Here is a 12,053-nt window from a genome sequence, read left to right on the forward strand (position 1 = left end):
ATGCATATTATAGCTGAGTGTTCCCTTTATTGTTTTCACCCCCTGGAAATGCATGAAGGAATTCTGCGGAAACCCCCCCCACACACACACACACACTCACACACACTCACTCACACACTCTATCCAATGCATTTTAACACTCTAACATGTTTTAAGATCTCGGGCTACATTATGGTAGTGTCATCTGGGCCTTGTTTACCCCCATCATCTCGTGCATCCCTGTCATTTAAGTACCTGCTGCTTTCCTCATTCAGGGCCTTTGTCATTCAGGAGTTGCAGCCCCTGACCTGTTACCATACCTGGGAACTCTCAGGGTTTTACTTCTCCGGCTTCTTCGGTTCCCCGGGTCAACACCCGAACCCTCCGGGTCTAGAGAGATTTCCCTCTTAAATGGGAGTGTTTCCTGTGATGTCAACATGAACGCCCATGATCTCAAAGGGAACACCCCCCAACATCAGCAGGCAGTCCTGGCCACGTCCTGCCAGGGTAGCCTCCTGGTAACTGGAACCCAGAAGTTTCCAGGTATGCCTTTTACTGTTAGCAGCATTCTGTCCATATCCTGCTGTGGGCTACCCAGCCTCAGCTCCCGGTCTGTGGGCTACCCAGCCTCAGCTCCCGGTCCGTGGGCTACCCAGCCTCAGATCCCGGCCCGTAGGGTATCCAGCCTCAGCGCCCTGTCTGTGGGCTATCTAGCCTGTGCTATCCATCTGGCCTGGTCACAGTCAAGGTGCATACATTTCTAACTGCTTGATTCTGTCTGTGGCTTCTGGTTACTGATCATACATCGGGTACAGACATAGTCCCTGGTATCCCCTGCATGTAGGCTCCTCCCTGACTTTCTTGCCCAGGTCATGACATTAATGCTGCAAACAAGATACCAGTGACTAATCAAAAATGCCAACGTTACGTTTAAAAATAAAAATTAAGGATGAGGTGAGTCTTTTTTTAAAATTATTAGTCACAAAAAACATGACAAAATGAACACATACAACGTTTTGTAAACTTGTTTATACATATTACCGTATTTACTTGATTATAAGATAACCCCCAACATTTAAATTTAACAATTAATTTAGAAAAAAAAGAAAAATCCTGCATATAAGACTACCCTATAGGGTAAAAGTTTTACTAGTAAATATTAAGTCACATGCAAATTATTCATATTTAATAAAAACTATGATTGATAAACCTCCCCCCCAGTTATGCACATCTGCCCCACAGCTTGCTTCTCTGCCCCCTAGATATGCCTTATACCCCTATATGCCACCCTGCCTCTCTGATATGCCACTCTGCCCCATCAGATATGCCTTATACCCCCTATATGGCACTATGCCCTCCTGATATGCCACTCTGCCCCCAAGATATGTCTTATACCCCTATTTGCCACTCCCTCCACCAGATATGCCTTATACTCCCTAAATGCCACTCTGCCCCTGATATGCTTTATACCCCCTATATCCCCCTCTTGCTCCATGCTCTAGTGGGGGCTGACGGTGGACATCTGCGCGATGCTTGGAGACAACCTCTGCTGCTACCCAGGACTTCCCCCGGGGCTGAGCACCAGAAGGTCACGTCTCATCAGAAGTGGCTGGGGAAATGTCGGGTATGAGCGGAGTTGTCTGTGAGGATCCTTCTCTCTGGCAGCCGCAGAACATCTGCGTGATGCACACAGACAACCTCTGCTGCCCGGTGATTCCGCCAGGGCTTCTATGGTGGAGCACCGGAAGGTCACGCTGGCGCCCCATCATAGAAGCCCCGGCAGAAGTGCCCGGCAGTAACAGAGGTTGTCTGCGCACGTCGTGCAGACGTCCACCAGCTGCCAGAGAGAAGGATCCAGGTCCCCTGCAGACAACCTCTGTTACTGCAGGGGACCTGGATCCTTCTCTCTGGCAGCTGGTGGACGTCTAATAATCCAACCTCACACAGAGGTCTGACTATAAGACTAAGGTCTTATAGTCAGACCTCTATGTGAGGTTGGATTATAAGACAACCTCGTATATAAGACAAGGGGTATTTTTCAGAGCCTTTACTCTAAATAAAACCTTGTCTTATACTCAAGCAAATACGGTATTAAGCTACAACCAGGACATTTCTATTATGCTTTTTATGTATTGGGGGTGATTTATTGCCCGCTTCTTTATGATGTGCCAATTCAGCTGGATGAGGACCATATACAGTGCTGTGAAAAGGTATTTGCCCCTTCACGATTTCTTCTATTTTGAAATGTTTCAGATCATCAAACACATTTTAATACAAGGCAAAAATAACCCAAGTAAACACAAAATGCAGCCTAGCCCTGTGTGAGAAAGTAATTTGCCCCTTAGTTACTAAACCAACCAATTAACCAAATTGAATTGATAATTGCGTAAAATTTCCATAGACACACCCAGGCATGATTACTGTCAGTCCTGTTGAATCTAACCATCAATTAAGTACCTGTCTTGCAAAGTGAAGTAGACTATTTGCAACATTGGACCAGGCACAGATCTCACAACTTCAGCCTAATTTCAAATACTGATGGTGCACAATGAAATGAAATTACCTGGGATTTTGGCAGACCTCTTCCAGCTATACCAGCTCAATTTCCAGCCCTTGTTATGTAGGATACAGAAAGACCGGAAGACATGAGGCTTTCCTGACGTCACATGGACAGGCAGAATAAATGTTTTAAAAATGAGTCTGCTGCCAAAACTTCTCCATCTTTTTCAAACAATATCAATAGTGTTACCCAGATCTTTTTCCTCAAAAGTAGACTCTGCAATAATTAAATACATTTGGCACAACAAAAGGTCCAGAATGAAACATTAGCAACTTATCCTGCTCAAGACAAAAGGTAACCTTGCACTCCCGGATGTCAAGAATTTTGGGATATTATTCTGTAGACTGATCACTCAAAAGTTGAACTTTTTTGGAGAACATGGGTCCTATTACACCTGGCGTAAAGGTAACGAAGCATTTTACAATACGAACATCATACTAACAGTCAAACATGGTGGTGGGTGGTGGTGGTGTCATGGTCTCAGGGCCAGCCCAAGACAAAATGCCACCTGGGGCGAATTTTAAAATGCTGCCCCCCCATCTACCCTTCCTCTCCCTCAGTCCCTGCCGCCCCCCCCATTATCTACCCTTCCTCTCCCTCCCTTCCTCCCTATTATCTACCCTTACCCCCCCCTCCCTTGTACTTACCTTTCAGCAGTCCTGCGGCGAGTCTCCCTGTTCGGTCTCGGTGCCGGCTTGTAATGCTGAGCGCCGGAAATGAGGTAATCTTCCGGCACTCAGCATTAGAAGCCGGCACCGAGACCGAACAGGGAGACTCGCCGCAGAGGAGAGAGAGAGGGGCGCCGAGCGGGTACTGACAGCTTGGTAAGCGAAAACCAATCAGCGCCCCTCTCTCTCTTTCACTTTTAAAAAAAAAAGGGCTCGGGGAGGCAAAGTGCCGCCCCTTCAAAAGTGCCGCCTGGAGCGGTTGCCCCACTCGGCTCCATTGTCGGGCCGGCCCTGCAAGGTCTGGGGTTGCTTTGCTGCTTCAACACCTGGGCGGCGTGCCATAATTGATGGAACCGTGGATTCTGATCTCTACCAGATAATCCTAAAAGCAAATGTTCAGCCATTAGTTTGCTACCTAAAGCCCAAGGGCAGTTGAGTTAAGCAACAGGACAATGATCTAAAACACACAAGCAAGTCGACGTCTGAATGGCTCAAAAGAACAAAATGAAGGTATTGGAGTGGCCTAGTCAATGAAATGAATCTGATTGAGATACCGTGGCATGATCTTAAAAGAACAGCTAGTTCTTAAAAAAACATCCAATATGGCTGAATTAAAACAATTCTGCCAAGAAGAGTGGGCTAGAGTTCCTTAGTGATGTAAAAGACTCATTGTCAGTTATTAGATTTTGGGGGTAACTACTTTTTCACATGAATTATATAGGTTTTGATTAACTCTTTACTTTCAATAAGTTAAATGATCATTTAAAAGCTACATTTTATGTTTACTCACACCGTATTTGTCTTATATTAAAATGTGTTGGATAATCTGAAATATTTAAATCATTTTTCACAGCACTGTATGTATAAGAGGGCCCACAAAGGATATCCGTTTAGGGCCCTCATCCATAATCAAGTTTATAGCATTACAGGGCATCATTGGAGGCCCTATACATTGGTGCTGCTAAAGTCTAGCTTGACCAAGGGAGTCACCAGCTTTATGTAATGGTCATGTTCTGGCCCAGGCCTAGTGCCTTCTAGATGCCTAATATATCCCCTATAGCAAGAAAGTATTAGAGGTTTCCTCTATTTATGGATTTCAGTAGCTCCTGGGAACACCACGGGGTTACTCTAACACTGTCCACTACATGGGCATGGATAGAACAATCAGGATGCTGTATCTGAGGGAGTCTTACTTATCTTCCAAACATATCCTGCAAAACAGGGTAGAGATATCTTTTTTTTGGCTGCCAGAAACACCACCCTGTCATAATAACAATGGATTAATATGAAAATATGATGAGTAATATGATCTTTCAAATTTTGCAGTGCATTGGATGATTCCTTTTCAAGAAGGTTTAATTACTATGCAGATGTCCTGTGAATAATTGTACACAAACTGATCAATCTAATTTACAGTTCATTTGGCAACATGCTACGGTGTGTAAAACTGGGAGAGGTGCGGAAGTGCTTCTAAGATCTTTATTGGGTGTAGCATTGTCTTCAGGAAGGGCTGTGTGAAGATGTTCTGCACTGGGAGCAGCAAGTGTAATGGGTGAGGCGCTCACAGCCAGATTTCCTCTCAATAATGCAAGTGCTGGCAGGTGACTGACCAGAGCACATTCCGTACACTTACCTGTGGTACCCAAGAAAATAGGCATAGAGAAATTGTGTAAGCCCGGCCTAACATAAAAGAAATGAGGACTTTGTAAAGAAAATAATTGGAAAGGAAAGGCAGAAGAAAAGCGAAGGTAATAGGGTAGCAGCCATAAAACACCAAACAGAGCAGTTCCCTATGCTCTAGAAAGGAAAATGCAACAAAAAACAAATACTGGTATTAGCGCTAGAAACCATAGGAAAAGCTGGAGTCCTTCAAAAGCAAGATAGTTTAAGAGTTGGGAAGAAAGCTAAGGGAAGAAAAATGATTAGTAGGTCCTAGAATGAAAGAAAAATAGCTTCCCTTGTAAAGTCTTTCCTTTGTATGACCCCAGCTTGTTCTCCTTACATGTTACCGTTGATGAAGCCTTGCAATTAATTGCATTAATTACAGTTAGAATAAGTATTTTATTGTATACACATTTGAATACTTGTACATTTCATCTGTATATGAATTATATTTATTAAACTTTTATTTTAAATATTTATGCCTTCGGCTTTAGAGCCCTGCCGTTCCTAGCGCCAATACCAACATTTGTTTTTGTATAAGAGAAATCAACATACCTGCTGTTACCTGCTTGGCTATTGGTCATTTGTATACCATCATTTCAAAGAGATGCGTATGAATGAATGTAACTACACTTAACGTATTTCTTAATATGCTGAATATGTGAGGTGAATGTGTTTATCAACTATGGTTAATAAAGGACCAACCCAGTTTTTCTTTGCAAGAAAAACTTTAATAACTGACCCTATTGCAAAGTAGCCAAAAATGTTTAATCTCAATGCAACTGTAGCTCACTGTTTATGTTGGCTACAGTGACAAAAAGCATTGTAATTAAAGGGTTACATGTCTAAGGAAAGGAAGATGATCACATTAGGCATTTTTTTGTGGGGTGAGTCAGCACCGCACCTCACCAGCTTAGCTCCCAGCCCTTCAAAAACATCCTGGGCCAAACACGTGAAGCCATTCATCTGCTGCTGACAAATTAATGTGTACTTGGATTGGGAAGCTGTGTACTTCCCTTTGGTATTAAGGGGGTGAATACACAAAAAATAAAACATTGTTTCATGGTGCATATCCTATAGAATTCTTCAGTATAGTACCATTTATAAATACCATTATGTTGCAAGCAAGATTTTAAGCATTACGCCTCCTTTGTGTTTGTGACACCTTTGTACATTAGTTGGATTCATTAATTCACAGGGTAGCAGAAGCATTATTAAACACGCATCTTCTATGGATCCCTTGAAAGTAACAGGTGTCCATGAGTGGTGATCTGGCTATTGCACCTCTTCCCAAGTTTTGTCTAAAGGCTGTCCTGTGCAGCGGGCAATTACTTTCAAGGGATCCATGTATAAAGTGGATATAGAGGCAAAAGGCGATAATTGTTGAACCTATTTGCATGCGCCTACCCAGAATCCCTTGTGGTTGTGGCAGCACCATGAGATTTCTGAGGGAAAAACAAGCCTTCTGGCTTGTCTGTAGAAGAGTGTTTAATAATGCTTCTGCTACCCCCTACATTTTAGTGCAAGGGTTTTCCATCACCTTTACCCACCATAACTTATGTAATGGTATTAATTCACACACTACGCTTACAGAGTCACTTATTCACTTAGACACTGCAGATTCAATCAAGGGTGTACCATGGTAGCAAAGTGCCCTGAAATATTTTGGGTACCCTTATCACTTCGGTTAACTTATTGCAAACAGGATGGAAGGCTCTGTGCAAGCCCACTGCTGGCATAGTACATTCTTCTCTTGCACCCTGCATGTGTTAGGGCAGCACAACTGCATGTCCCTGGCTGCCAAAAATGAGAGAAGCAGCCTAGGCTAGCACCTAACACCTAATCCCTGTTTCAAATACTGTGATTTATGTCAGGACTCCAAACCTTTATTTTTGCCCATCTGTGTTCTATAAATAGAATACATACTAGTTTGTAGATGATGCCATCTGCTTTTGTAAAGGGGATGCTTGTTTGCACTGGACAAAAGACTCACTGCTGAGCTTAGCCTGAGGGCCTGTCTGACTGGTAGTCTGATCACATGGCCGTCAGGTGCAGGAGAAAGTCCCACTTCAAAGCCCATGAAGAATGTTAGGAATGTTCAGCTATAATTATTCTCCCCCCACCACACGAACAGACTATGCCTCATTTGACACCTGAATGTAGGGACCATGAGTCAGGGATAACAGGGACGTAGACCGTGGAACAATGGAGAGTGGGAGAGATCTTCAAATATAAGAAAAGAAAATGTTGCGTAAAGCATTGAACTGTGAGATGAAGAGCTGGCGTACTGATTGACAGAATTTAGAGGGAAACCTTCACTTAAGTGGACCTTTTCACATTTTGAGGAGACAGCAGGATAAAGAATAATTGAAAACGTAGGAGGACGGACAAAAGAAGTCATAAGTTGTTTTGCGTCACTGGAGCCCAAGGATTATCTTAGGCCTTTTAAAAATGCAACGCCAGTTATAATACATACAAGTGTTCACTTGCATGTGCAGTATGAAACATCTGCCTGGAACTTGATGTAGGGGAAATTGGTAGGGGAAATTGGTTACATGTTTTGATATCATATAGGAAATGGTCACAATTAAGCTTCCACAGACAGACTACAACTAATCTTTAATAGTTTGACATAACTTTCCATAAGGAATCTGCATACAGCATGATGATATTTTTTGCATGCTAGATGACTGTTGGCAAGTAAAAAATTAGAAGATGCTGCACCCTTAGGTTACACACAAGATCAGCTCGCTATGGTGGCACCTGCTGTCAGTCACCCATCTGAATAGTGAAGGTCCACTGAGTCAAAAATCCTGGTGGCTTTTAGTTGTGGTCCACTTGTAAGGGAGCAGGAACGCCTCTTTCCTGTCCATGACAGATTACTTCATATATTTACATTATACAACATAAAAGACATAAAATGATGCATGGTAATGATTGTATAGTTTTCCGTAAAATAATGTTTTCTTTCCATTCGTTAGCTGTTATAAAATAAAAGGCAAACACCACCCGTCTCAATCGGTACATTAACCAAAAAGTAATGTATCGAGAGCATGTGCAGGCAGTGGCTAAAATGGAAACAAAGTAATGTACAAGATTTTTTCATCTTTCAATGGAATAAAGATTACTACAACTAATTTGTCTTCCTAAAATACTGTAAAATACTGTACAGGGCTGCAGAATAACATTACGTATATATATATATATATATATATATATATATATATATATATATATATATATATATATATATATATATATATATATATACACACACGATTACGATAGTACCCTGATCATATCCCTGATAGTGATAGGGTAGTGCACAGATCTGATTTATGGGCGCCCTCCAGTGGAGGAGTAACCTCACATCCAGATTACATTGTACCGCACGTGAAAAACAACTGTATGTCATGTAACCTATTGGGGTCACTTACTGATTTTATGCGAAGTCCTTTTAGCAATAACATATACCCACACATATAAAGGATATAAATTTCAGATACATCTGCTCTCATCATTTGCCTATACCTCACGCATCATTTATCTAGATCAATGAATATCTCATATGGATATAATCAATTGCAGTGTCAGCAACTCTGTGATGGGAGGCTCCTAAAATCTTCTGCCTATGATCACTAGAGATATGAAACCAGCCTTGAACGTCTCAGTAAAATAAAAGACACAAAAAGATTTCTGTTAAACGTGAAAAGTTTATTTCCACACAAGCAAGAAAATGTGACATACAAATCTTGTCTTGTGATCCACACTGTCAGCAGTAATTGGGAGATCTCAGAAAATTGGGAGTCTGCCCTCCCACAGAAACAGTTACACATACAGCTGGCAGTACCACTCCCGCCAGCCTAGAGAATCATGGAATGACCAGCTCAGAAGCAGCCTCACAAATGATATGTTCACTTTGGTACGAGGGCGAAACCTCTCCACAGATACACATTTTATGATAGAATCTAAATAAAGTGAGATGGCATCATACTGGAAGTGATATGGAGAGGGGAATTTTGAGCTGTTAAAAGAAAATAAAACTAATTTTCTGAAGCTAGGAATATATAAAAAAAAAAAACGTTGACTGGTGGTATAATTATCACAACTGATAAAAGTGCCAGAAGAAAGGCAGCGCCACCTACTGGAGCAGTAACCAGTTCTAATACTGCAGGGCTGGGTTTAATAATCTGTTGGAACCATACAATGCCAGTTTAAATTTTCTGCATATAAAAAAAAACAAAAAGAAACATAATAGATAGCATTGTTTGTGGTCATCATAGGAGTGCATGCAGTAGATAAAATAAATAAATAAATAAATAGGACGGACTATTTATGCCTTATCAAACATAACGTCGGGAAATTTAACAATAGCAGGATATAGGAAAATGTTTTTCCTAATCTTTCTATTCCAGACCAGTATTTTCCTTGCCGATAGGCTGGTAATGATATGCAATGTTATCCAACAAAAGGAGCTGGAGGGCATCTCATTGTTATTGCATTTAGGTTATAAATAGTTACATTTGTTAAAAGCACCGTCATGCCAAAAAAAAAAAGCCACTTGCACTACTCGGACTCTTGCTGGGGACCTTTCCTGTAAGCAATACATTACTGTGATTACCAAAAATAATAATAAAAAAAAAAATGGTGTGACGGGAATACAATATATATTCCCTTAATGTTCACCCACCAGTTACCTCCTTAGACTCTCTCAACTAACATCATGTCTCCCTTGATGTTTGAGTCTTGGGGCAAGTTCTGCAAATAGAAATATTTGTCCAACATTAAAGTTGGATTGGTGGGTTTTGGGGGCTTCAGGTTCTCACAATCGACAACATTCGATTCAAAACTTTCTATACTTTGCAAGGCTCGATCTTCCATAATGCGACATATGACCTAGTTTGTTTTTTTAATAAAGGGAAGCACTGCACCTCAGTTACACTCTGCAGAACATAATTTATTATGCAGCTTTCCGCAATTTATCTCACCTAAAACGACCATGTACCTTTTTTTTTTTTACATCAGCTCTATGTGTTGCACAGAATCATTCCACATTCTGTGTAGAGCGTTAAGTCTATAAAAATTCTTTTGTACACCTCTGCCTCCTTGAACTGAAAGGAAGAGAAATAAGTTGCCCCTATGTTAAGGTCTATATAGGTTTATCAATATATGGATAAATAGATCTATATATATATCCAGCACACATAATATGTACATATATTAACTGTACTGGACAACACCTCCCCCAGCATTTCTCATATCCCTTTAGACTGTGGGAAGGAGGACACAGTTGCAAGATCACATTGTGAGGGCATGGAAGTAATCAGCTGGGAAGCAGGACATGTTCCAGGCAGTAAGAAACACAGTCCCAGTGCCTCCAGAGCGTAAGAAGAGAGAGAAGAAAGAGCAGGGATGAGAGGAGACGTAACCGGGTTTTGACCAAAGGGGTGATAAAACTAGCTGCTGTAGATACAAAGACCAGAAGCACCGCCATCAAAGCCAGCAGAACGTTGATGAACTTGCCCAACAGAGCTCGGGCGTTGGCATTTTCCACACCTTCCAACTGCACAACCTGCTGCTGCTGCTGTTGTAGCTCCAGCTTAGTAATTCGTGTCAGGCAGGACTCCACTGCTTCCTAAATGAGAGACTGTGTTACTGTATTGGTTTAACTGAAAAATGAATATACAAGCGGATAGAAAAGAAATAGCTAAGAGAAAGTAAAAGCAAGATTTTTTAGGAGTGGGATGAACTGTATGTTAATGCGATTGACTAGGTCTTTTAATCCAGTCTTTTAATTAGAGTGCTCCTGTGTGTGATGGATGTACACTATGTGTTACAAAAACATCTATTTTCCTCACATAATAGAATAGTACAGAAGTATAATTCTACTCTGCTCAGTGGATGCGACTATGACATTCTTTGATGATGTTCTGTATGCCCGCTTAAATGTTCTGGATACTCTTTATATATACACTATATGGACAAAAGTATTGCAACACCCCTCCTAATTGTTGAATTTAGGTGTTTCTTACACACTGCTAATGGAACTATTAGTGAAGTGAAAATGTCTAGTAGCAGCAACAGCTCAGACACAAAGCTGTAGACCACGCACACTTGAAGAGCACGGCTGCCGAGTGCTGAACAACGTAATGCGTAAAAATGATCTGTCCTCTGTAGCATCATTCACTAGAGTTCCAAACCGCCTCTGGAAACAACTTCAGCAGGAGCACTGTGTCAGGTTTTCCATGGCTGAGCAGCTGCAGACAAGCCATATATCACTATGCAGGATACCAAGGGTCGCCTGGAGTGGTGTAAAGCACACCACCACTGGACTCAGGAGCAGTGGAAATGTGTTCTCTGTAGTGATCAATCAATCACCATCTGGAAGTTTGATGGACGAATTTGGGTTTGGTGGATGCCAGGAGAACGCCACCTAATTTAATGCATAGTGCCTACTGCAAACTTTGGCGGAAGAAGGATAATGGTCGGGGCTGTCATTCAGGGTTTGGGCTAGGCCCCTTAGTTCCAGTAAAGGGTAATGTAAAAAAAAAAATACAAAAACATTTTAGACAATCTTACTTTGTGGGTGAACTGGAACGGAGATTACGAGCCAGCCCTTCTCATCCAACATCAGTGCCTGACATTACAAATGTTCTGCTGGATTCAAGACTTCCCACAGAAACACTCCAAAATCTTGTGGAAAGCCTTCCCAGAAGACCAACTACATATTAATGTCTATGTATTTAGAACGCAATGTCATAAAAGTCCCTTTTGGTGTAATGGTCAGATGCCCCAATAATTTTGTCCATATTGTGTATGTATGGTGTTCCTCCATACAGAAAGCATAGAACAAAATAATATTTTTTTTCTAAATTCACTAGAAGAATGCGACAAATTTCAAACTGGAATGAAGATTGTAACTACTGGATTAGAGGCTATTTATTACTATTTATTAAACTTTTTTAATTAATAATTTAAAGAAAGATGGTGAGATGCCAATTGTATGCAATTTAATGGAAGAGATTACATTGTTCTCTATTCATACCTGAATGTCCCTAGCTCGCTCATATGATTGATAAGCAACTTTTTCCTCCATGCTTGCCAGTTCCTGCTTCAGAAGTGTCATCTCATTTTGGTGAAGCTCTGTCAGGTCATTAAGCTGCTCTTCCAACCTCTCGTACCTG

The 12,053-nt window shown here is 41.4% G+C and overlaps 2 protein-coding genes across 2 annotated transcripts in view; both read right to left on the reverse strand.

The window, feature by feature from the left end:
• The window catches only part of LOC128472511 (complement receptor type 1-like), a 198,225-nt gene that overhangs the window by 44,247 nt on the left and 141,925 nt on the right, over positions 1-12,053 (reverse strand). The window lies entirely within an intron of this gene.
• The window catches only part of TMCC2 (transmembrane and coiled-coil domain family 2), a 31,214-nt gene continuing 29,113 nt past the window's right edge, over positions 9,953-12,053 (reverse strand). The window contains exons 5-6 of the mRNA XM_053454382.1: positions 11,915-12,050; positions 9,953-10,504 (exon numbers count right to left, since the gene is read on the reverse strand). Coding sequence (XP_053310357.1) covers positions 10,193-10,504; positions 11,915-12,050 — 448 coding nt within the window. The 3' untranslated portion in view covers positions 9,953-10,192. The remainder of the gene's footprint in view (positions 10,505-11,914; positions 12,051-12,053) is intronic.

The sequence above is a fragment of the Spea bombifrons genome, chromosome 2 (assembly GCF_027358695.1).
Source record: "Spea bombifrons isolate aSpeBom1 chromosome 2, aSpeBom1.2.pri, whole genome shotgun sequence".
Classification (NCBI taxonomy): domain Eukaryota; kingdom Metazoa; phylum Chordata; class Amphibia; order Anura; family Pelobatidae; genus Spea; species Spea bombifrons.